General features: G+C 38.3%; 1 protein-coding gene across 1 annotated transcript in view; it reads right to left on the bottom strand.

Moving 5' to 3' along the window:
* si:ch73-211e3.1 (mastermind-like domain-containing protein 1) overlaps nt 1-27,144 on the bottom strand; it is a 121,167-nt gene extending 94,023 nt beyond the window's left edge. Inside the window, exon 1 of the mRNA XM_056461359.1 lies at nt 26,798-27,144. Within this exon, the coding sequence (XP_056317334.1) occupies nt 26,798-26,845 (48 nt within the window). The 5' untranslated portion in view covers nt 26,846-27,144. The remainder of the gene's footprint in view (nt 1-26,797) is intronic.
* Nucleotides 27,145-27,530: the final 386 nt, after the last annotated feature.

Raw genomic sequence — 27,530 nt, 5'->3', positions numbered from 1 at the left:
GCCTGCATGCAACAACCTGCATGTAAATAGCAGCATACAAGTGCAAACAACTTGACCTGGGGTATCCATTTCATTATGTTATTATATGGGGTGGCTCTATCTAAATTCATTTATTCAGCAAGTTGTCAATTTGAGCACAGAAACAGACACTTTACACAAATCCAGGCAAAAGCAACACATATAGTAAAACAAATTAAATTTTGATATGGAAAGCAATAACACATGATATCAGTGCTGCATTGCTGAGAGCATCTGTGTTGTTCATACATTTATGCGAAGCTAAATTCAGAAAAACATAGCCTAAATCCTTTATGGCAGAAACTGTAAGATACTTTAGTAAAGTATTCCATTCAAAATTCAGTCAATATTTTAGAACTAAAGATACACAACGGGTTTCAGTGTGTGTGCCAGCACTGGGAACAGTTAAACCTACAGTTGCATTCACATTTACCATCACTCAATTTCATTGACCCGATCAAGACATTTGAAAAGAAATCAGCAGTTTCACACAAGGCTATAAAAGTTAGATTTTTCTTCAAGGTTATGGTGATCTGAATTAATTGAAGAGCTGGTTTGTTTTAAATTGACTTCTGAGTGAGCTTAAATGGACAATGGGTTATTTTTAAAGGCACAATGTGAATGAAATTTAGCTAATTTGACTGCACATTAATTAATAAAAATGTATTGCACATATAAAGTCGGTTCTGTAATCAGTAGTAAACCTCCAGCATGTGCTTTCATATGGAGCAGCATTACACTGACCAAGCAATATCATGTCCACTATTGTAGATTATCTAATTGTGTGATAACAAAACAGAAGATAACCCTTCTGTTTATGGAAGCTGTCTGCATAACTTCTCTGTGAACCACGGTATGTGTGTGTTGATGCTATATATGAAGGTACGTAAAAAGATCACATTTATTAAAAGGATCTTTTTCCAAACTCACTATATATCTTTAGTCAAGTGTTTGAAATCAATCCTTTATGAGATGATACTGTAGCCTTGTGTTTATTAGTCACATTGAATCAATGCCGGCAGCTAGCTCTCTGCAACTTTCAAATGGTTGCCCACTGAAGCTAAGCAGGGCTGTGCTTAGTCAGTACCTGGATGGGAGACCACATGGGAAAGCTAGGTTACTGCCAGAAGTGGTGTTAGTGAGACCAGCAGGGGGCGCTCAAGCTGCAGCCTGTGTGGGTCCTAACGCCCCAGTATAATCATGTGGACTCTATACTGCTCAGTAAGCACCATCTTTTGGATGAGACGTTAAACCTGGTGGATGAGGAGATTCCCTTCAAAAATGTGTAAAGCGCTTTGAGTGTCCAAAAAAGCGTTATACAAATGTAAGGAATAATTATTATTAATTAAAAATCTTCTGTTTATTTAGCAGCTGTTAATAGCTGTTCTGGAAATTTCCTGGGGTTCTTCTTAGTGAGTATTTGGAGTTTCTATGCAAGAATGCCCTTATGCATTCGATTACAGAGCCGTACTTCTCTGACAAGATGTACATGACAATTGCAGCTCTTGCACATATCATCATGCTTGAAATTTAATTTATCGCGCAGCCATATTATCTGCAAGCTCATTTTTCAGCATGCAGTGTTATAGTTTAGAAAACTAAACATTATAGTAGGTTGACCAGCTAAGGTAATTGCAAATAATTCATAAAGTAGCTGCCTAAAATGTCTGACAATGTTTGGGTCAAATTTTGCGTAAATGGTGAAAACGAAAACCATTAAAAGAGCTGCGGGCCAAGATAACCAACATGGCTTTTCCACAGAATTAGGCTACTTTTAACCATTTGCCATGAGATGTTCGTTTATTTCACAGATTATTGAAAGACTTATATTTATAAGATTAAATATGTTACTGTACTAATTTGTATTCTATCAATGATAAAAATTGTGCTAGGAGCTGTTGATTTTTTTGTTTCTAAAATAACAGAATGGCAGGATACTCCAGGTTTTTTGTTAAATAATAACTGCAAAAGTCCGTTGATTTACAACTTAATTAATATCTTGAACATTTATTCTAGATTTTGAAAATATTTTAACTTAAAATAAATAAGTTTGGGGTTCCCTTCCACCAGTTTTTTTTTTCGACTGGACATCATCTGGAAGTCATGACACCATGTCAGCTGTGCAATCAATTTAAGGCAAGATAATTTTTATGATAACAGAATCTTTATAGCAACTAATATACAGTTAATTTAAAGAAGAAACTGTTTATAATGCATACAACGATGTAAAAAATGTGATTCAAGAATAGGTCATGACATATTTTGAGTTTCTATATTTTTGGGCTAGTTTTGATTGGTCATCGGGCAAGTTTTGTTGCAAAGACCTGGCAACCCTGCTGCGGGCACCATAAACAGAACCCTCAATGAAACCTTACTCAAGAGCATCTTACATAGTTTGCAAATGAAAACAACCAAGGTTTGTGTAAGGCTTAGGTGTGGCAACCAAAAATGCCATTAGGTTACTATAAAAGCAGCAGAAATCAATGAAAAGTCCCCACTTTGAGACCGAGAAGAAGAGAAGGAGCCAGGGAGAGACTACAAGCCACAGCAGAAACAGTCTCTAAATGGATAACAGTCTAGACAGAGACTGACAGTTGCACAAAGCTCATTCTTTCTCATTCAACACACACACACACACACACACACACTTGAGTGGACACTTGTCCTCTGCGGTTAAGGTGTATCCCTCCATTCCTCACTTAGCCGCCCACCTCAGAAGCCTCCTGTCTCTTTATCTCTGCAGGCTAAATAATGGACCTGCATTAGTTGGGTCGCTCCGCTCTAGAGCAGAGATCACTCTGATCAATGTCCGCCATCACAAATAGGCAGCCTCCATCGCTCGCTTTCATCCTCGCATGCCCCATCCCTCCTTCCTTTATCTCTTCGTTTCAAACTGAATGCGGTCATCTGTTCTTTCGGCCTCCCGTCCTCCACCTTTCCATCTCTTCTGGTGGACCACCCTTTCTAATAAATCTCATGAATGGTTCCCTCTCAGTAGCTTTCCCTTAAACACGTCACAGTAATTACAGCACTCATAAAACGGCGCCATATAGGCCTAGACTCTGCGTATTTGTGAGTGTGTGTGTGTGTGTGTTTGTGTGTGAGATAACGTCCTTGAGGGGCAAGAGAAGAGCTGGTTATTGATCGGAGGTCCCTGTACGACACATAGGCTTTTGATTTCTCTTGTTGAGCACTGTCTGTGCCTTGTCCTCCCAACAGCATTGTGCGAAGTCAAATAGAGCCGGCTATTGACTGCTGCTAACCAGTACCATCCCAATGACAATCTCTTGACTCTGCTGTCACATCATAGTGCATTAAAAAAGCAATACATCACAAAATCAGTCAAAGCATAAATGTCATTTGTCATTTTTTCTTAAAGTAATATTCAGCTGATAGCGTAAGAAAGGATCACGCTGTATTTTTGGACTGGATATACAGAAATATAGAAAGGTCTACAAATACCAATGCAAGTGGCTAGGGCTGCCCAATATACCGTTTTAGCATCGACATCGCAATGTGTCCGCAATTGTCACATCACAGGATATGCAATGTTAAATTGGGATTATGGTTGATCAACAATTGAGAATACATGCGATTTGTGGAGTCATTGCAAATTATAACCATAACAGAGTGATACTTAATCATTTGTATGCGTTTTAAAAGCATTTTAAGAGAGTGTATAGCATTTGGTCACAATAACGTTCAACATTTGTAACATAATGAAGAATAATTTTACTGAATTATTAATACACTGACCCTACAATGTTATTTTACATTAGATTATTCAATTAAATAATTGAGCTGTTTATTTGACATTTTCCTTTGCTCTATTGTAATTGCTCTTGCTTGCAATTTCTTTATTATTTTATATACATGATTCACACTCTTACAAAATCCCCCCAAACAATCTAAATGAATGTTTTTTTTTCACCAAGTAGACCTATTCAAACCATCTGGTGAAAATGTATCCATACTTTATCACAAAATATGTATCGCAGATAATCTACACTACCTGACAAAAGTCTTGTCGTCCATCCCAGTTGTGAGAGCAACTAATAAAAACTTGACTTCTAGTTGATCATTTGGAAAAGTGGCAGAGGGTGAAGTTTTCTGATGAATCATCTGTTGAACTGCATCACAATCATCACAAACACTGCAGAAGACCTACTGGAACTCTCATGGACCCAAGATTCTCATAGAAATTAGTGAAGTTTGGTGAAGAAAAAATCATGGTTTGGAGTTACATTCAAGGGTCATGCGAGAGATCTGCAGAGTGGTTGCCAACATTACAGCTTGAGGTATTAAGACATTTGTGCTGACCATTACATTCTAAACTACAGGAGAGGGCAAATTCTTCAGCAGGATAGCGCTCCTTCTCATACTTCAGCCTCCAAAACAAAGTTCCTGAAAGCAAAGAAGGTCAAGGTGCTCAAGGATTGGCCAGCCTAGTCACCAGACCTGAACATTATTGAGCATGTCTGGGGTAAGATGAAGGAGAAGGTATTGAAGATGAATCCAAAGAGTCTTGATAAACTCTGGGAGTCCTGCAAGAACGCTTTCTTTGCCATTCCAGATGACTTTATTAAGAAGTAATTTGAGTCATTGCAGAGATGTATGGATGCTGTCCTCCAAGCTCATGAGAGTCAAACACAATATGAATTCTTTTTCCACTGCATCATGACTTTATATTTTATACTGTACATCATTTCTGTTAAATGACAATACTTTTATCTAAGCAAAGTCAGACCTTACTGTCCTAATTAATTAATTAAAAATCAAGGCATGATCATATTTTATTTTGGTAAACTAAGCGTAATCTAGAGGCATTTGCCTTTCACATAAGCCACTTCTGATACCAAATGATCAACAAGAAGTCAAGTTATTATTTTTTGTTCCTAAAACTAAAACGACTTGTCAGGTAGTGTACATTTCACAATGTCAGATTTTTCCAATATCATGCAGCCCTACAAGTGATAACTCAATTTTTAATAGTGAAGTTTACCAATAATTTCAGCTGCTATGTTAGAATTGTCCTGTGGCCAATGTCATCAGCACTAAAAATGCCACTTTTTGTCACTATTTTTGATCGCAACATTACTAGTGGCTTCATGGCATAGTAAAGTATTTGAACACTTTTGGTGAAATGTATCAGAAGCAACAGGTTTTTCTTTTCTATTATGATATACAGTACATTCAAGTGTAAATTTAATTGAAAAAAAGTATGGATTTGGTACTATCAGATTGGATTTGTAAATGTTGGCACTGCACTGGTCACACAACACAATTTTTAACTCAAAACTTCAAGCGTTCAATGTGTCTTGTGTGTTCATTTACACAACAAGACATTTTGGAAGCCTGAGATCTGGGAAATTGTGTTATGACTGATTTGACATGTGGTCCAAATAAAAAAAAGCTCACAATAAGATTAATATCACACATTTTCAATTCAAGCTGACTTTAAAATTAATGTGACTGGTTATATAACGCAAATACATTCACTTATTTTTAAGTTTGCTTTAATTGTGCAAATACTCAGGAGCAGAGCAGGTAAAAGAAAAAGTTGCTTAAAGAACTGGGTGTATTATGCCACATATGTCTACTGGAAGTAACATTTGTTAATAGAAGCTGCCAAAGCCTTTTTTCCTTTACAGCAGCCAGCCAGGATGTACATATGTCTCACACCAGATGTAGTGTGAGGCCCATGCTTATTAAAACAGGAATAATGAAAGAGCTTTCCTTAAGCCGTATGCAGAATATTCTTGTTACAAACAGGTACCACAAGATGGCTTCTATTATGGTTAACAAATATCCTTTTTTATTTTTATATATTGGCAATTATAAATTATTACTGATTACAATTACTTTTTAAAATAGTCAATACCAAAAGCAATATCCGCTTGTTAAGTCGTGACATATGAGTGACGTATGAAATACTGTTTCCGGGTGCAAGCTGCTACTCATATGAATAGAGATATTTATGTAATATAATATTTGTTTATGACCACTTTTTAGTCATATCACACAATAAAGTGAATTTTATATCAAATTATGTCGTACACAACAGTCTCTAGACTTGCTGCATCACAAACACCAATATTTTAACAATTTATAAAAAAAAAAAGGCAATTTTCTGGCCATCTGTTAATAGACATGGATAATGTGATCGCGATTTTCAAAAGCATTACATCACTTTGTAAACGTTTATTTTTACCATTTGATGAGCCTCCCTATACAGTTTGATTTGACGCTTGGACCAGGAAGCTGCTTCGTGTGACGTCACACTTAACAAGTGGTCAGGTGGTCAGTGTTTGATATAATCCAATATTTTACCTGGTATAACATAATGTAGTTAAATGTACACAGCATTGTGTAAAAAAAGTAACAGATTACATTTTTAAGCCGATATCACTTTATAAATTAAATAAATAAAAACATTGGCATAACACATACATCCCGTACAGTTGAAGTCAAAATTATTAGCTCTCCTGTCAATTTTATTTTCCTTTTCAAAAATGATGTTTAACAGAGCAATGAATTTTTCACAGTATTTCCTATAATATTTATTCTTCTGGAGAAAGTCTTATTTGTTTTATTTCGGCTAGAATAAAAGTGTTTTTTTTAAATAATTTTAGGTCAATATTATTAGCCTCCTTAAGTAATTTTTTTCGATTGTATACAGAACAAACCATCATTATAAAATAATTTGCCTAATTAACCTAATCAAAACAAAACTAAAAAATACAGCGGGGCTAATAATTCACACTTCAACTGTACAAGTAACTAAGTAACACTAATACTTTAAGTGACATAAGATTGTAATATATTTATTTTTTACAACAACTATTATACACATAAACTAAAAATATTTACAAAAATTTTTTAACACTATCTGAAAATAGACATTGACAAGCCAGTAAAACGTCAGTATTAGCAGTCAAATTAATATGGTCATATGATGGTCAAATCTGTACATAAGTAGATGCTGTTATCAGTCAAACTGCAAAAAACTAACCAGCTAATCAGCCAGCCTGATCCCAATTAATCCTACAAAAAGTCCTACAATTAATTTCATATGAAAATATACAATTTTTTTTTTTTGAAGGGGTTTTTCGCCTTTTATTGGCATATGATAGGAGATGACAGACTAGAAGGATCAGTGTAGGACCTCAAGCTGGGAATCGAATGGTGCCATGGTGCTAGATGTCTGCGCACTTAACAACTAAGCTGTTGGTGCAGACAAAAGTACAATTTTTAAGCGAATATGTTCTCCTAAACCACACCCCTAGCCCTACCGCTTATTGGAAGACTAAAAATAAATAAATAAAATCAAACTAAAATATATGACTGAGATTGTACAAATTAATACGAAATAGCCACCAAATCAAAAAGTAACAAATCGCCATGTGATTGCTTTAAATCAGCCTACAGTCTTATACAGTATATCAGCAGAAAACAGATCTGATTCATTTCAGAACTACTCATAATGACCTTATTTCCATATGTTGTAATATTTATGCCTATCATGCACTTAGATGGTTTGACATTTACGTCTGATAGCCTGAGACGCATCGAAAAAGAAAATCACAGCAATAAGGCGAGAAACAAGAACCTCTTGAGTGTGCGCACACATACTTGAGACAGTTGTTAACTTGTGGGATAAAATAAAAATCGTCTTCTTGCTTAAAGAGAGGTCTGATAATCTGTATGAAGAGGGATTTGATGGAATGAATAAATGCATTAATACTCCAGGCGCTTAGCGTCGCAATCACCCCATTGCAATGCAGAGAGAACTGTACCCGCGCCGCCGCCGCTTCCAATGTGTCAAATGTTAATGACCTGCCAGCGAGAGGAATCTATCCACATGTTCATTTGTCATTAAGAAGGAATATTTTAACACCAGACGCTCAAGTGCTACAGTGTCACAACAATTTAACATAGTGGGAAAAAGGAGGAGGTGAGGAGAGGGAGGAGGGGAGGTCTGACAGATAAAAAGAAGAGGAATGTATTCCTGCAGCCAGCAACTCTTTAAAGGGGGATGGCGAAAAACAAAAATGCTTTGTATCAGCACAAACGCACACACACACACCGACTGCACCACTGCACCGCCGCCAATATTTTGTTGTGTCAGTAGGTCAGAGAACAGGGAGCATTATGGGAGAAAGTGCCTCTGTTGCTTGAGTGGTATTTAGTCTTGTTGAATAACACAGGCGATGCTACCACTTACTGGGTGGCTGAAGGGGGCAATGATGGCTTCTACCCTGAAATACCTCGTTTGGTTCCTACTGAAGAGCAACACATGTAGCTGTGTCACTCATTGACTCCTACACAAGCACATGTACGCAGAAAGTGATGTCATTACCAGCAGCTGCACAAACATGCACAGGGAAATCAATGAGCGTATGGCACATTTATTAGGTCCTGATGTGGCAGCATAGAGAAGCCTGCCTAGCCCAGCTGTTATAACAGAAAGCAGTGAGAGTGAGAGAGAGAAATCCAGAAAGATCTAACCTGAGCGAAGAGAAATAGTATCATCAGCTAGAAAGTCCTGGAGAAGTGTTCCCAAATCAAACTGCCTCAGGGTGGAAATATAATTAAACTATTAACGGACATTTGTCCAATTATACTAATCATATTTCGGCTTACATAATCTTGCAACAGGCAGAGCTGATTATCTTGGAAAAGACAAAGTTGTGCTGGGATCATTTCATCAGTAATTGCAGATGCCTGTATCTATAAGAGCAGGGTTTGGGTTTTGAGTTTTAATGAATTTTTTCAAGTTTGTGTAAGTCATTTGGATCATCTCTACAGACAATGATCCAAACGTTTGGAGAGTTTTGTTTTTATTTAAAGAGTCACAAAAGACCAAAACACGTTTTTTTGAGATGTTGACAGTCATAAATATGTCCCATTATCGCTAAAAATACTATTAGGACACATATTTATTTAACAAGTAAAAATTATTTAGAGCAAATTCGTTCTTCCGGTTTAAAACCAAATTTTGAAGCAACGTCACGGCAATAAGAAGATTGTGTAAATTCCATTGTGGAGATTGGCTGTCTGTACTGGCCGGTACAAAGTGACGTCATTGAGTTTTCAAAACATACTTTCATTAATTCACAAGAAAGACTTTGTTCGAACCAATCAGCGCGCTCTATTGTGAATGAGATGTAACTTTTTTAATAAGCATGATATAGCTTCGAAGATTCATTTTACCTGTTACAATGTTCAGAGAGACGCCACGTTGTGTTGCCAACCGTAAATAAAACTAGTCGAAGAATTGTTCGGAGACATGGGTCGTCAGTGTTGCATTGTTTATAGTGTTTATAAATGTGCTGCAACAAAGGTTTTGTTTCCATTTCCCCACTATGAAAGCACAGCTCGTGTGTGGACCCACATATGTGGATTACAGTGATCTGCTAACACGCAACAAAAATATGTTTGAAAGGAACATATTTTACCCGAGAGCTTTTTGAATCTGGAAATGGTGAAATCCGGATTTAGCGCTCGTCTTCTTTTGAAAAAAGATGCGGTTCCAGTTGGTGTTGATTGTCCTCTCTCTACAGATTTGGTAAGTGTGTGATCAATGTTCTTTGTTTATGTTTATTCAGATGTCAAAGTTAGTTAGTATCGTCAGCGGTACTCTTTCAATTTTTTAAGGCATACCTTAGTCAAAAAGATTTAGTTACTAAGTTTACAGTAATATCCCAACAATATTAAGGACTGAAAATCCTCCACTTCCACACAGCTCTCAGATCTGTTGTAAACGCTGCTCTCTGAATTACTGTCTATCTCTCCTGTGTCTGTGTTTTGTGTTGCTGGTGTGAAAATCAGCTGTAGTGCACGTAATGAAACTCCCCTTTTCATGCAAACCCTTCCCTCTATCGCCACTCGACACTCCCACCTAAACAAAACTGACTTCACCCACTTTCCTGACTTTTTTCAAACTAGAGGTGTTAAAACACACTGCTCAGACAGGGGGTTTCAAGGCCCTTTACAAGAAAAATCAGTACTTTTATTCAGTAAAGCTGCATTGAATTGGTCAAAATGGCAGCAAGGACGTCTACATTGTTAAAAAACAAATTCAAATGAATGGATCTTAAAATGATTATTATTCACTATTTACATAAGTGAAGTGAATCTAAATCTTTTAGAAATTTCTTTATTCTGTTAAACATCAACAAAGACATTTTGACGAAAGCTGAAAGTCTGCAAACATTGACTTCCATAGAAGGAAAACAAATACTATGAAAGCCAATGGTTACAAGTTTCTAGCTTTCTTCAAAACACATTCTTGTTCAACAGAATAAAGAAAGTCAAACCAGTTTGTGACAATTACAGTGCGAGTAAATTCTCAGTTTTGGGTGAACTATCACTTTAAACAGTATCTTACAATTTTCCACTAAATATTAAGCCGCACAACTGTTTTCAAAAGTGTACATGAGCGTATGATACGTTTAAACTGGCCCAAATCTACCCAATTAATCAATTATTATAGGTAGTGACACAAACCTAAGGGCTTGTTTATCATACTAATTCAACCTCAGCTTGTAGCACACAGGACAGACCTGATTTCCTCCCTCACACTTTTTCTTTCAGGACACTGCTCTACCTTGACTGAACCTCTGGAAAAAACCTGTCAATAAAGCCCCCGTCCCCATGTTGCTCTGTTCAGACAGCTGTTAGGATTAGTGTGAATGCCCTGTCAAGCAGATGTAGTGGAAGCTTTACAAAGCTAATATTATTTACCCACCTCTCCCCCCACCAATTTTTCCCTTTCACCGACAGACGATTGTCCTATTGAACAGAAACAGCGATACCTATTGCTATTGCAACAGAACAAGGTGCGCAACTGTTGATGTTGGCCAAAGAATCCCTTCAAAATCCCTTGGAAAAAATGTTTAAATCTCAGTGAGAGAAGAAACGAGAGAGAGAAAAGAGAGAGAGAGAGATTCCCTGGCTCCGTGGTAGCTGTGGAATTTTGGTCCTAACAGAGAGTAGCTCCAGCCTTCATAATGCTGTTTGTTTTGGACGTCTGAGCGAGGTAGAAATATGTTCCTCCTTTCCACCCACAGCTCTGTCGCAACAGCAAACAACACTGAAACGCACTGCGAGACAGCCGCTACGCTACTTGTGAGAGCGTCATTTACAGAGACATGCTGGATACGGCTCGACTCAAAGCCAATTACTCGCAGAGAATAAAGCCGACTCTGAGGAGATAAGTGTGAGATAAGCTTTTTGTTTCCAACGAGGAAATTTTCACCTGTATCAAGATAGATATTGATCTTGCATTTGACAGCCAAGTAACTGAAGTGAATCTCATCTGCTGTTGTCTTCCCGGTCGTTAGGGAGCTTGCTTTTGACACAAATTATGGGAATGTTTACCGTAACAATAAACTCTTTATGAGCAACACGTCAAATTGATAGCAGATAAACCCGAGCGCTGCTCATTCCTAAAAAACGTGCAAAACACCACTGCTGACTTAAAGATACACTAATTTCTGATAACAAACGCACAAGAAATCCACCACTTTGATGTCTCGGCCTATTTCGTGGTTTCGGCAGGGTCTTTAGCGAATTAATTCATCTCAGAGCTCTCCGGGGTTTAGGAAATCTGGGCCAAACAGTGATTGAAGCCATTAGAGCAACCCCTTCAAAAATACTTTAGGGTGTGCATGATAAAAACTAGATGGAAAAATATACGTGCACAAACGACTGTCCTCTGTTCACAACCGTTTGATCCCTGTAACCAAAAGATGAACTGATTTAGATTTCCTACAAGTGAAATAAGTCAAATTATATTGTATTCGGTTAGAAATAAGATTTCATTGGCAGATTATTTTCACTTTAAATATATTTTTTTTATTATTATTATTTATTTATTATTTCTGAAATCAAAACAAAAGTTCACACTTGCTAGAAAATGCTTCTTTTTTTTTAGGGTGCTTTCACATCGGTTCATTTGGTCCGGACCAAGGGCAACAAATGACACATTGTAGCATTTTTATGCCGTTTTTGGGTCCTTTTCGCATCACACTCACATCACGCTTTGGTCCGAACCAGTTGTAAAGTGCCAAAATGCAGTCATGTGACAAAATCTACATCACTCATTGGCCAGACGTTGTTGAATGTATTTCCTAAACTGCTTTTCAATTGGTCAGAAATAAGGTGCGGGAAAATGCCAATGGAACTCCTGCAAGTAAACAAAGTACAGACACAAAATGTGGCTTTTTACTATGGAGGGATGACTGTGCTGGCTGATTGTGTCCCTGGTCATAGTTTACTACTGTATTTAGTTTGTATACATCACTTTAGATGTAGAATGAAGCGCAGCTGCGGCTTGAAAAAAACAATGTTTTAATGCATTCCAAAGGTCGAAGGCGCATCGCAAGTCACTTCAGGGGGAGGCATGAATTAGTTTAGCTAAACTGCGACATGGTCATCTTCCGGAAATATTACCAACAATCCATCAGGTAATGTTTTTCCCTCTCTCCGTTTAAAATTATTGGTAAACCCTGTCGACAAATATTTTTCCTCCACACCCCATATGATGGGACAGTGCATTGGACTACAGCAGCTGGATTAGTCCAAGAAGGTGCAGTACTTTTTGCAGTTGCGTCTATTTTAGTTTGGATCATGTTCTCACCACAAACGTACTGCTCAAGGGTTCGATTGAAAGTGTACCGAGACCACCTCTTTAAGAAGGTCTTGGTACTTTTTTTTGGTCCGCTTTTTGGTGCGCACTCAAGTGCGATTGCTACATTCACACCTGCCCAAACGGACCGCACCAAGAGGAAAAATGAACCCTAGTGCGATTCAACCTATCTAAATATGGCAGGTGTGAAAACACCCTTAAATAATGTAAGATGTTTAGACTCAACAAAAAAAATCTGTTTAAGAAAATCATGTATATACAGGGTGTGAATTACAGGGGTGTTTGGGGCATTTATTAGTAAGAAATAGTTCTCTCTCATCTCAGATCTGTATCTTAAATATTAATAATTAAAAAATGTATAATATAAATATACATTTGATCCTGCTATAACAGTTTATACCATTGTGAAGGCATAATCGCGCCAATCAATATAAAAACAAAATATTATTCAACAGTCTGAAACTGACAGTTCTAGAGCACCGATAGACATCTTAAGTATTCACAAAAGACGTTTCTTGTAAAATAGGTGTTTATATCTGCATGCAGACTAAGAAAAAACAGACACATAATTTGTATAGTTTGACCTACAGTAACCTTTAAAATAGTCACTAAATCTCCCTCAAAACATTGAAAACTTAATTAATTTTAAATTAGATAATAGATTATTACTAAATTAGATTAGAATTTAAATACATTCATGAATTAGATTCACTGAAGCATGTATTACCAAACTACTACTGAAAAAGTTGACCCCCCCGATCGTCAATGTATAATTCGCACACTGAGTATATAAACTCCCAGCAAATTTCCCTAAAGTGTTTAAGAGAAAGCATCCAGTTAAATGTGAACTGTGCCATGGAAATCCAGAGCTTTGGCAAACCCAGCTTTACCTAATGACCCGGCTCTCAATTACATCATCATCCGTTTCTAGGGCTCATGGGACAGGAGGTTAAGATACTTATAAAACCCCTCTAGCCGCCACCTGCAGTACATACAGACTCCTCCACCATGCACACAATCAGATTTACAGCCCTTTTTACCAGCCCTAGTAGGAATTCTCAGTTTGCTTCTGGAAACAAATGTTTTAATATTCTGGTAATGGCTGAAGAATGCAGGCGAGGGAAGAGAGTCAGACAAGTATGACTGATTTTTAAATGGTTTTTGTAGTGAATGATTCATTATCCATCTCTCTCTCACTCTCTCTCTCTCTCTCATTCTCACACACACACACTCTCTCTCTCTCTCCCTCTCCTCTTGTCTTTCCTGTCATAAAGAGAGTCTGTCGCTGGAATGCAATCACAGTGCGACATGAGCTTGGCCCTCCACCGAAATGAGCATCTCACGCTCTCAATTCCCATGTTCTCTAAAAATAACTTAAACAGAGGAGGGGAAAAAACCCACAAGAGCCAGAGACACAGTGGTGTGTGCAGACTTTCTAGAACATAAATGATTTGACAATAAGCACTTTATTTATTGTTGCTTTTGTTGTCTATATCCAAGACTATAAGTCTTAGGACTGTCTATGTTTGTAGCTCTTATATTAAACGCATGTAGTTTACACCTTGCTTGTCTGGTTTCTTGACTTACTGCATGCAATCAAGCTAAAAAATGTGCACAGAACTATTCAGAAAGTGCTATGGATTTCCATAGAAATGAATTGCTGTCATTCAAAACGTTCTACGTTTCCAACTCGTATATCACAGATGAGAAAAAAAAATTCTATTATTTTTATGCGGCCTGTTTAATGTGGTTAAAAATGTCTCACTACTGGAGTGTAGTCCTTATCCTTCCTTTGATAATGTTTTTTTTCAGGGCGGCACGGTGGCTCAATGGTTACCACTGTCGCTTTACAGCAAGAAAGTTGCTAGTTCGAGTCCTGGCTGGGCCAGTTGGTGTTTCTGTGTGGAGTTTGCATGTTCTCCCCATGTTCACGTGGGTTTCCTCTACAGTTCAAAGACATGTGGTATAAGTGAATTATATTAACTAAATTGGCCGTAATGTATGAGTGCGTGTGTAAATGTGAGAGTGTATGGGTGTTTCTCAGTTTTAGGTTGTGGCTGGAAGGGCATTCGCTGTGTAAACCATATGTTGGAATAGTTGGCGGTTCATTCCGCTGTGGCGAGCCCATATAAATAAAGGACTAAGTGGAAGGAAAATTAATAAATGAATGTTTATTTCAGACTTTTATGTAATTTTGCTGTGTTGTACCAAAACATAACATGGGTTATAAAATGGGTTCATTATTTAATAGTACTTGTATGTGGCACTGAGCGCTGATGCAAAAGTGACAAATAAAAGGGAGGGTCTAAATGAAATTGTGGTCACAAAAGAACGCATGTTTTAGGTAGAAATAGCACTTAGCTGCCCATTTTGGATTAAATATATGATAATACTAATCTGCAATTGAAAACTTTATTGGGTTTGGTGGTTCTTTATTGCACTTGAGCCATTACAATATTGGAGTGACACATCTTTCTGAAACTGTCAATACTTTGTCAGAGGCTGACTCACAGAAAACCTTTAATTTTGCTATTTGTGTCACACTTGGTAATCTAACAACAATAAAATTTCTTCAGGTCATTAGTGAGCATTTGCTAAATTGTTTTTATAAGCCCAATCCATGTTAATGAAATCAACACTCTGACATTCGTTTTGGAAATGGGGTCATTTTACAGCCCCTGTTTTACCATTTATTAATTCATTCAGCCAATCTTAAGGCGGATTTATACTTCTGTGTCAAGTGACACTATCTACCTTGCGCATAGTCATGCATTTATACCTCTGTGTACGGTTTGTGTTGCTCTGCAATAACACTTCAGAAAGGTTAGCTGGCAGTAGGTCTTTATGTTCCTCTGTGTCGAGTTTCTTCATGGGCGTTTTGCTTTTTCTAAACGCTACCTTAATGTACAAGTAGCTCAAACGCGCTCATTGTGAGCAACTGGCAGATGTGCAATCATAAGGTAAATGCAAAACAGATGAAAAGTTTTCACCTGTAGCTCCTACATGGGACTCGAACTTGTGCTACATGTCGTTGCGACGAGTGGGTACATTTTTTGAGAGGTGCGTGTCAGCGTCAGTGCCAGCCACAGCGAGGGCTATGCAACCGCATGAAGGCTGCGCCAGAGAATACATGTGCGCTTGACGCAGAAGTATAAATCAGCCTTTAGAGTCCGGCGGGAGCACTTTTAGCTTAGCATAAATAATTATATTGGATTAGACCATTAGCATTTCGCTCAAAAAAAAAAAAAAATTAAAAAACAAAAAAAAAGATTTTTATGTATTTTCCTATTAAAAGATTGACTCTTCTGCAATTACATTGCGTATAAAGACTGACGGAATGTGAAAGCTGCCACTTTCTAGGTCTTTTTTGGATAGATTCTTTACTCTTATTCTGATGTAATAATCAATGAACTTTGCTGAAGTACCATGGCTGCAGCAGGCACATGATATTATACAGCGCTATTACTTAGTTACCTAGCTGAGGACTGTTTTCAGGTGCTCCGTAATATCATTATCACAGGTAATATCATGCCAGAATGAAAAAAGGCAACTTTTAACTTGATGTAAATACAGAAGATTCAAGCTTTAAATAGTAGAATTATAAAAACACTTTTTTAATTTGAGCGAGATGCTAATGGTCTAATCCGATTCAATGATTTATGCTAAGCTAAGCTAAAAGTGTTCCCGCCAGACCTGGAAATAAGCTGAATGGTTTCAAAAATAGTAAAATTCTACTGTTTAACTCTAGGGGAGTTGTGAAATAAACCTATTTCTAAAACAAAGTGGAGTGTTCCTTTAATGAAATATGAAAAATTGCTGAATGAATTAAGATATTCAGTGAGCCAAAAAAGGCTTGACAAACAAGGGTTGAAAAATACGAGGGCTTGTTGCTGTCATGTGAAAAGAAAAGACCCGAAAAACGTATTAAGAATGTAAATAGACTAAGCTTAGATTCCATGTTGACTTCTAGAGAAACGTAAGACTGCTAAAAGTTCTTCCAAGTGTGCAGCTGAACGCAGATGCATCTGAAGATTAATCAGTGCTGCGACTCACAAGACTTCAAAAGAAATCTTGTTGCAACAAAAGGACAAGTAAATGTTTCTCGTTTGAACGCGTCACTGCGATACACCGTGATGAATGGTCCTGCAAGACAGTGATCATGCCCATTAGAATGCACGCGAACGGCTGCGCTTTCATCTGCGGTCCAAAGTAAAAATACCCAGAATTCCTGGCACTTCATAATGCACTCATTCCCAGAAGCAGTTGTCGTAGTAACCTTGGCAGATTTTCACAAGTGCGATCTTTTTCCTACTTCTTTCTAAGGGATACAAATGGAATAGGGTGTAAATTATTAATTAGTGGAGATGGTAGGGGAAGGATTTTATTTATTCATACACAAAGACATTTTTATCCATGTGTGTGCTCGGTGACAGAAACCAAGTAATATATGTGGAATTAAAATGATCCATGACTGCCGCGCGTAGGCGATTGGGCTAACGATCTATCTGGTTACGGTGGCGAATTAGTGAGCATTATGGGCTGTCTTCTGCATTGTTTCGTTGTTGTCTTGTCTGCGAGTGGTATTCTAGGTCATTCCCTCCTCCTTCCTCCTCCCTTGTGTCATCCATTAACAGAGGCTGTGTGTGTGCATCTACGTTTGATCACAAGTGTGTGCTTGCCACTTTCATCTGCTTGCTTTTCGTGAAGATGGATAGACACCTACTTTTTCTAGGATTTTTCCATTGTTCCTCTTGCGTTCATCGAATACACCCACATGCATCTTTCTTTTCATTTCCTTCCTTCCTTCCTTTAATTCATCTTTTTTTTTCTTCAGTAAGCGGTGAGGTCAGTGAGAGTGCCACTATGGCAGTAATGGTCCCATACTGGAACACAGGTGTCCGTTTGCAAGCCCATAGTAACAGATTGTGGCGTAGGGTTCATTGAGTAACCTGATCCAGACATAATGTTTTACCAAGGCAGACTGTGGTTTGCCCAGTGACTCGGGTTACACACACATATACAAGCGTCTCCAGCCATCTTCATCCACAGAGCATGGTCTTCTTGACCTTGGTGACCCCAGTCAGTAGAAGGGTGGAGTCTTTATAATTGATATAAGTGATTAATAGCCGCTCTGTTCAATTCAAGCATAATTGCCTTTTCATTTGGTGTTGGCTTGAAGCCTCACAAACTTGATGGTAAGGGCCTGTCCTGTCGGTGTCACACGTTTTTATCACATCTCAGTGTAATTAAGTATAGATGTGTGAGGAGAATGGAACACAGACTATTAGTGTTTAAGCATATGTTTTGGGGTTTTTTTGGTCCACAAGAACTGCAGTAATGAGACAAAGAGATGAAGGAATTGGTCCAGATGATTTTCTTGCTGATTGTGATGAAAACGGCTTCAAATTTTGGGGTCAGTAAGACCTTTATTTTTGTTAAATTAATACTTGTATTCAGCAAGGATACATTAGGTTATAGTAAATATTTAAAACTTTGCCATCCCAGGAATAAATGTAACACTTATAAAGTTGTGTTCGTAAACATCATTTAATCCATTTACTAGCATGAACAAACAATGAACAATACATTTAAACAAAATGATACATTTTTAGCGGCCAAAAATTCAGTACGTCTCTAATATCAGCACACTTGAAGATTCAAATAAAAAAGTAAAAATTTTATCGCGATTTGATATAATATTGTTTATCGGCCCAGCGCTATTAACAAGCATGAAATTGGATTTTAATAAGGCATTAGTAAATGTTGAACTATAATTAATAAATGCTATACAAGCACCTTTTATACTTAGTTAATGTGATAACTAAGATGAACTAACATTGCGTAATGAAACCCTGTAAAGTTTGACCGGTGTCCTGATATTTTATTCTACCCATCAGATTAAGGCTGATTTATACTTCTGCATCAAGCACACGCGTAAGCTCTGGTGCAGCCTTCATCCTGTGGAATAGCCCTCGCCATGGCTGACGCAGACACGCACCTCTCAAAAAATTTAGCTACACGTTGCAATGACGCATAGTGCAAGCTCTGTGATTGGTCGACTTGAAATCGGTGATGAGTGTGGGCGGGGGTGAGAGTTGCACAAGCCCAATGGAGCGAATGTTTACAAGTGTCGAGTCCCGTTTTACAAGTGTTGAGTCACTGTTTTGTGTTTACCTTTGATTAAATTTGTTACACATCTGCTGGCTTCTGCCTCAGAATGAGCGAGTTTTAGCTACTTGTACATTAAGGTAGTATTCAGATAAAACACAACACCCCGTAAAAACTCAACACAGAGGAACATAAAAACCTACTGCCAACTAGCGTTTCTGGAAGTGTTATTGCAGAGCAAAACAAACAGCAAGCAGTAGTATAAATGCATGGCAACGTGCAAGAAATGCACCGTGGGTCACGGCGATCACTCCACACAGTATAAGCAGTATGAGCCAACCTTAACACTGTCACAGTGAATGGTTCTGAGGTTGGGATTAGGGATTAGGTAGGTTAGGGCAATACTACATTTTTCTATCACACTACTCTACATTAAAATTTACACTTGTAGCAAAATCTGATGGGTAGCATATTGCGTCACCAAAATGTGCCACTTATTTTTTTTTAATGGGAGGTAGTACAATCTGACAAGGTAACACAAGTCAACAGAACACCGGAATAAATTACATTTAAAAAATATTTAAAACAGTAGTGTATGTTGAATAAGTCCAAACAATGTAAACATTGAGGGTTTGTAATTGAGCCAATATCTAAACCTAGCATGCCTTGTCTATTTCTTTGAGATCACACTGCACAATCATTGCATAAACATATAGTTTAAAGCAGCCTTCAAAATGACAGTTCGCCTAAAAGCGAATGTTTGTATTAGGAAGGGAAGCGTTAAAATGTGGCTAATCGATCATATGCTGTGCAGTGAACATTTTTGTCACCCATTCAATCACTGTCTTGTTGCCCTTCAACAGTACATGCACTTTCTGCAGCGATGTTCTGGCATTGCTTTCTAGACTATTCAATATTCTCGCTTTATGTGTCTGATCAAAGAAGGGTTGCAGCTAATTTCATCACTGTTAGCTTCTTATAGGGCTTATGGTGGAAGGTAAAACAAACTGTATCTCATCTACCCCGAGTACATGCCTGCTTTCTCCAAAAGGAGCCACAGGTTCATTACAGTCTGCGAGTGTAATGATGATGCAAGCGGGAAGCCACTGCTGGTGCCAAACAAAGACCTGTATTCCATGCGGTGAGACTATGGACAGACAGTGTTGCAACAGAGTCAGATAATGAGAGGAGAGGGAATCGAATGATCTTGAATGATCTTCTATATGTATGCTACTGAATTAGTCATGCAAATGAGAAAGATACACACACAAAGAAAACGACAGAGACTAAATGGAATGCTAAGCATGCACACAAACACCATTACAGCTACTTAGCCAAGGAAACAGTCCTGTTCCCCTAGAGCAATAGAAAATAATCAGAACAAACTGTGTCCGAGCAAATTTGTAAGGGTGATGTCATTCAGTGACTATGTGGAGATTTCCATTTCTCATTGTTTTAACTTTTTTTTTATATGTGACCTTCACTATTCATGTTTCACTAAAGGGGTCATTAAGTGTCCTTTGCTTATTCTGCAATATTCTCTGATATCAAAAAACACAATAATGTAGAAATTATATGCAGTGTACTTTTCTGTTTTTGCCCATTTCATCTGAACACATTTTTGAAAAGTTGTGTCAGGTTGTCGGCTGAATAATAAACATTCAATAAAATATTGAATCAAATTTTTGTCAGAACAGCTGTGTGCCTACTAATGTCACTTTCCCGATGTATGTTTGACAGTCTACATCAGGGGTGTCCAAACTCGGTCCTGGAGGGCCGGTGTCCTGCAGATTTTAGCTCCAACTTGCCTCAACACACCTGCACGAATGTTTCTAGAAAGCCTAGTAAGTGCTTGATTAGCTAGCCCAGGTGTGTCTGATTGGGGTTGGAACTAAACTTTGCAGGACACCGGCCCTCCAGGACCGAGCTTGGACATGCCTGGTCTACATCTTCATAGATGAAGGATAACAACAGACAGACCCAGTGACCACATAATAAATCCAGTTATTCATACTTGTGTGGGGTGCCATTATTTTCGCATCAAAGCGCAGCATCATCTTTTAGTTTTAATGTTCCTGAAAATCCAGCATCTAATTGTGCCTTGTTTGTAAATAAATCTGCAGTAGACTGAAGTCAACAAAGGACCAAGATCTTACTGGCGCTGATAGTAAGAACTACTGCTGGGATCAGAAGCCATTTAAAGACTTTCCACAATTTGGCATTGGCAGCATCTTGATGTTTATTTATTTTCTCCTTAACACCGTTCCTCATCTACGGATATATTCATGGAGAGATCCAGCAAATCAATATAAAAGACTTTCTTATATACAAGTCTTGTCTTACAGACAAGTTGGAGGAGGACCAACTTAGAATCTTCAACTGACCTAGCCTCATGTTTTTGGGCTCTTTGAAGAACTGAGTCTTATGGACCATTTCCATTGAGTGGTACAGTACGGTACGGGTCACCTTTATCAGGCTTGTGTTTCCACTAAATGGTGTATGACAGAAAGATTCAGACACTGTCATTCTTGCTTGAGGACATGTCAAAGTAAAGCTGTAAGGGTTGTTCACATGCCATATGAGAAGCACTTCTCACAAAACAGATGCTTTATACACATAAATACTTGTTTATAAATGTTTATTACTAACTTTTCTATAAACATGATTTGATTATAACTGCAGATCAATGATAATGTGAAATAGCCTACTGTAACGTCTGTAATTATATGAAATTATTGTCAGAGCCATCTTTATCATTTGGTTTCTGGCAAGGCCTGCTTTGCCTCTCATTATTTACCTACTGTATGCATAAATCACAGGGTGGAGCTAAAAAGACAGTGATGCAGGAGCAGGCAATAATATTCTTCTGCAGACACCGAGTTTAGCTGAACTATTAGATAATAGAGGTACATTTAAAAACTGTTATTTTGTCAGATTTTGTTCATTGTTAGGTAATTTTAGACTATCAAGAATGTTTTGAGTTGACCTAAAGTCATGAAAGTTTTGAGTTGACCCTAAAGTCATAAAATAAAAGTAAAGGTGGATATATTTATTGATTGACAGATATCAAAAGATGCTAAAATATGCAAAACAACAAATAAAGAGGTCAGATCTGCAATTATGCACCGAAGATGGCATCACATCAAATGAACTGTTAGCCTTATTCACCCTCAGTGGATAAGCAATAACATTGAGAAAGAGAACAACTCTGCTCAGAGCTTTGAAACCAGTCATAAATTTCTCACATATCTGCACAGAAACTTGGCTGCGGTTGTTCCCAAATCAGTGTGTGGAAAGTAAGCAACTTTTTAAAGCATTTTTTTCTTGCTGCTGATGCAGCTAAAATGATCCTCCAAATGAATGATGTTCCTTTGGGCTCTCAAGCCATAACAGATGCCGAGTTCACAGGGGGCTTTACAGTAGTTGATTGTCAGAGGTAAAGTAAGCAGCCTCTATCTTTATAGCCTTCACATCCCCTGACGTTTTCTCTAGTGCCGGCATATGTTTCCTTGTTGCCAGGCTCTGCTTTTAGGGTTCATTCAGCAATTTGGGCTTTCACATTTAGACTTCATTTTCTCCTTCACTGCTGTGCCACTGATTTCGCTTTCATCTCACACAAAAAAAAATATATATAAAAAAATCAGGTGCTTGTACACTTTCTTCAGTGTGTCAGAGAGACGCAAGGGTTTCCGGTGAGAGTCACTTACAAAGTTAATGTGGATTGTGAGTGTTCTCTAATCTAGTACCTCTGACTGAGTTTTTGTGCAAAGTGTTGGAGGCAGGAAAAGAAATGACTCGAGCCAGTATTCTGAATGTGCTCCTGTTTGTTTTTCATCCCTAGGCAACACTGTTATTTCCTGATGAGGTCTTGCCTGATCACAGTGACGCAGTTTTTCTCTCCTCTCCTCACCTTAACTCGCACAATCTGTCCTTCTTGCCAACTGACGTTAACTCAGGAAGCCAGTGCGATAACAGAAACACATGAGGGTTTCCCTCCATGGGCCAAGAGCCCATGAGTTTTCCTCTCATTCACCCTTTTGTTTTCTCAGTTCCTTTTTTTTTGTTACAAATACCAAAGAACTTTGCTGAAACTAACAAGCTTTCTTTGAAATATGTATGTAAAATCTTAAGGTAAACAAGACTCAAGATGCCCACGTTGAAAAGAAACACTCTGTGAACTAATGTATTATGTATTTTTCTACATGACTAATGTTGACACTTTGATATTGATCTACTAAAAAAAATGTTTGTAGACCACAAAATAAATGTGCATATAAAGTAGATGAACGTATTCCAGAAGATGACACTTTGATCACATGCTTTGAAGCTTTAAAACTCAAGAATTTACCACCTTTATTTCAAGCCTGCTTCAAGGACAGAAAGTTCATTTATCGTTACCTACCAAGACTAAATGAGCAGACAACCTTTTTTATAACCAAAATTATCAAAACATTCTAAAATGTATGAAATTGCATGCTCTAATTCATACATTTTAGTAACAAAACTTCATGTGTTATTTTTCTATAATTAAAAAAATGACATGTCCAAAGTAATCACACAGTATGTCTCCCAAAAAAAGACTTCTTCTTAAAATAGCAACATGCAATTAACATATTTTCATGAATTATCCTTCATTTAACTTTCAAAGTACTCAAGCCCATCCTAAGCATAAACACTTATGCCAATGAAGAAGAAATGCCCAAGTACTGCCACAACAAAACATCTGGCCTAGGACAGCACAACCTTTCTCTCATCTTTCTTTGTCTAGATGAGAATCACTTCAACACCCTGCTATCTCTATCTCTCCCTCCCATCCTTATCGCTCTCCTCGATCCACCATATGGCTCGCTCTGCAAATCAGCACAATTTCATCCTTGTCTCCTCGCGAAGGAAAAACGAGTTCCTCAAGGTGATGCACTGAGAACGATTCTTAGTTAGCGGAGGAAAATGACAGAGCGATCGTACTTTGTGGTATGAGGGTGTGCTGAGTCTCACTCTTTGAAGACTGCTTTTGAACTCACAAACATCGCCTCTCTACAAAGAAAAAAACCCTCAGAGTTAAATTCCTTCACACAAGCCCTGACTCAGTGATCTCATCCAGGAACGTCGGTAAGATAAAAGTTGGATGTGTTGTTTTAAACTTTCACCTAACTTTGAGGTGAGATCCAAGTGTATTCACAAGTGCTGCTCGCGTTACAGTGAAGCGCTCAGTGCGTGCACGAGATCTGAAGAGTGGCGCGCGCATTCCACTCTGGCCCTTTTATTCATCCGTCAACAGCAGCTTCAAAGAGCACTGACTCATTTGGCCACAGATCAGTTCAAATTGAGTGGAGCAGAAAGATCCGGTGCGGGAAATCTACAACTGTGAATTCTAGATGCCAGAGAAACAACTAGCCTAACTCTGGATTTTTATATATTTAACTGCACATCAACATATTTATTACTGAAATACTGGTTATACACCAGTCAAAAGTTTAGACAGGAGTCTGTTCTGCTCACCAAAGTTGCATCCAAAATACAATAAACAATATTTCCTTCTAAAATAGATTTTCTGTGAGAATATTTAAATGTTTAATTTACTCTGTTGTCTTTTTTTTCAGCCTTGGTGAGGAGAAGAGCTTTATTGGACCAGTGTGCAGGCTATATATATAATATTACATTAATTATTTGTATTACTATTTTATTACATGTATTAGGGCTGCACAATATATCATTTCAGCATCAATATTGCAATGTGATCATTTGCAATAGACAAATCGCAGGATATACAATGATAATCTTGTATTATAATTTATCATTCGCATGTTTTTGAGCCCTGTGGCTGTTTTAATATTTTTATAAACATTCAGGAGTAAGAATTTGTACCATTTGTAACTTTAATAACGATTTATTTGATTGGTTTGTTTTTATTATACTGTACCTGAATACTGTTAGGCTCACAAAAAACGGCAAATCACTGTTTTTTCTATTGTATCTGTTTCTCTGTTGGATTTATAGTTGTTTATTAGACTATATGCAGTTGTGCTCGCCTACAGAATCATCCCAATTAATCTAAAATGATCAATTCTTTCCTAATAGAGATATTTAAGTCATCTGATAGAATTGTATTCATATCGCAATATGCAACACAGAACAAAATATTGCAATGTTAGATTTTTTCAATATATCTTGCAGCCCTTACATGTATGATGACTCTAGTTTAGCTTGGCTTGTCTGAAATGACATTTATTAACCAAGCTTTTTTCTCTTAATGACCTACTTTAAAAGATCAAACCCCTTAACCTGGGATCAACAAGGTTAGTGTGGGAGGGACCACCTAAAAATAATATGAATAATTCATGATTGGCTCATGTCAACAAACGTCTTTCATTTACAGGTCTGATTGAATCAGTAACAGCATTACTTCATATTTTATTAACAATCACGTCCAATTTTTCTCTCACATTTCTCATTTGTCAGAGCTTGACGATTCAAGGAAACTCCCAGCTGAACTTACAGGGAAACTTGTGAGTGAGAATATGGGACTGTCCAGCGGTGATAAACATGCTGTATCTGTGGAAATTCAATAATAGCTTGCGGAAATGCGTTTGGGCAAATCCACGACAAAGAGAAAAGGGGCTGCGCGTAAATCAGACTCGTTTATTGATTGACAAGAAACTGAATTACACGGTATCTCAAGCGTGTACTAAAACAAACAGACAGACAGACAGACACTCTGCGGTTGTTTATGTGGAAAAACGTCGATCCACGCCGCCTTCTAGTCTTTCTTATTCTGTGAGTGAACGAGCCCTCCGCCACCTTTATAATCCCATTACGTATTCCGCTATAGCGCGGCTTAATCCTGGACACACTGGCAGTCCTGTCCCACATTTCAGCCACCGTCTGTCTCTCTTATCTCTCGGCAATCCACATTAACTGTTAAACACTGGGTTTAAAGGCAGCCGCAATTCCGACAGTGAAAACTCACATTATCGCTCATTTTGCGATGATTTACACAGCGCCCGCAGCCCCGGAGCCGCGCTCTCCTCCGAGTCCCCCAGTTTTCAGTCTTTTGTTAGTGAGCGCAGCCCCGCTGAGGGTCTGATAAATGCCATTTCATTCCAACAAGCAGACCACATGCTGCTTTAACAGTGTGAGGCTTCTACCTCTCTGACTCTGCGTTGCCTTTAGTCGTATGTATGAAAACAAAGGGCTTGCCATTCGGCAAGTCGCACATGCATCGATAAAGCAAGGCACCCGTTTAAATGACTGCGCTGATAGGATATACAATCTCTGAACCTGCTATTCTTTAGTTTGTCTAAGCAGACTGTTAGTGTTATGGCAAGCCTTTCAGCAAAAATCACAATCATGCACACCCTTATAATCACGTTAATCTATAAGTAGCCTACTTATTCCAATAGAGCCTACTCAATTCGCCACCGGTAATTCCTCTATTAGCCACTATACCATTAGTGACTAATAACCACTCAGCTGATAATAGAAATAAACTGCACGCTTAGTTCATTAGGGATCTATGAAGCAAGTAGCGACTATTCATTAGGGAGTTATTTGTAACACTGAATCGTTACTAGTAGGCTCATTAGACAGACAGGTTACCTCCTGTATAACTCAGCTGCCACCATCTCATTTCAGATGAAAAAGAAAGGTCATAATAAAATAAAAATGACAAGCAACAAAATAAATTGTGTGGTAAATGCAACTTGCTCAGAATGTGCGCGTAAATGAGTCGGACAGAGCCAGTTAATCTTTGATGCAGCACTCGAGCTTGTCATCTAATCTCTGTCTGCCTTATCTAACGCACACAATAGCCTGGGATTTCTCTACTCAAGTTTCCAAACTTCACCGTGGACCTCAAGCGTAAGAGCAGGGGTGTTACAGTTTAAAAGCAAACGAATGCGTAAAAACAGGCCAGCGTGGAGATGCGTACGAGGCGCGCGCACTGACAAAGTGCAACACATAAGATGTAAAAGCCGAACATCGATTCAAAGCAATCCAATAATATGAAACTCGTAAACTCACTAATGGGTCCATGCGAGGTGATTCTAGCCGCTGGGAGACCAGAAGCATCTTGGAGTGCGGGTAAACCACGTAGCCACTGTTAAATCCACTTTGTTTCAGTATGTGTAAACTGTCTTACAAAGAAAAGCCTGATTTGGGAGTGTAATAGAATGTGGTTAATTGAAGTCTGGAAATGTTGCTTATCGCCCAGTCTCGTGCGCGATAAAGCAACGTGGAATGATGAGAAGCGCGTCCAAACGCTGGCTAATCTGACATTCCGCTCAAGCGTCAGTCAGGTTGATTCTCTTGAACAGGGACTAATAACACAAACGTCTGTATCAGCTCTCGCTCTACACGGCCACTTACGATCAGAGAGCTCTGTATCTTCCTGACTGCTGGGCGGAGTCAAGCCGGCCATAGGACGCGGTGTCACGGAGGAGGAGACGCAGATGTTCCGCTCCGCTCGCCGTCTGCGCTTAAAGGGACATCGCTTCACTTCCCTCCACAGCGACTCCGGTTGGCGACCGTGTGTGTGCTCTAGTTTACACGCGCACGGGCTTTTCACAGTAGTGCTGCTGGGGATTTTGATTCACCCCTGTGACTAGAAGCTTTTAAATCTCTTCAACAGCGTGTGTTTTTCTTTTTTTGTGCGTGTGAGTTACTGAACAATTCACACTATTCTGAATCAACAACAACAAAGAGGAGATATGCTCTTAACATGACTTTTTATTCAGTGTATCAATAAAAAAAAAAC

This window comes from Danio aesculapii, chromosome 7 (assembly GCF_903798145.1).
Source record: "Danio aesculapii chromosome 7, fDanAes4.1, whole genome shotgun sequence".
NCBI classification, from domain to species: domain Eukaryota; kingdom Metazoa; phylum Chordata; class Actinopteri; order Cypriniformes; family Danionidae; genus Danio; species Danio aesculapii.
The sequence above is the reverse complement of the archived record's forward strand: the minus strand, read 5'-3'. Positions and strand labels throughout refer to the sequence as shown.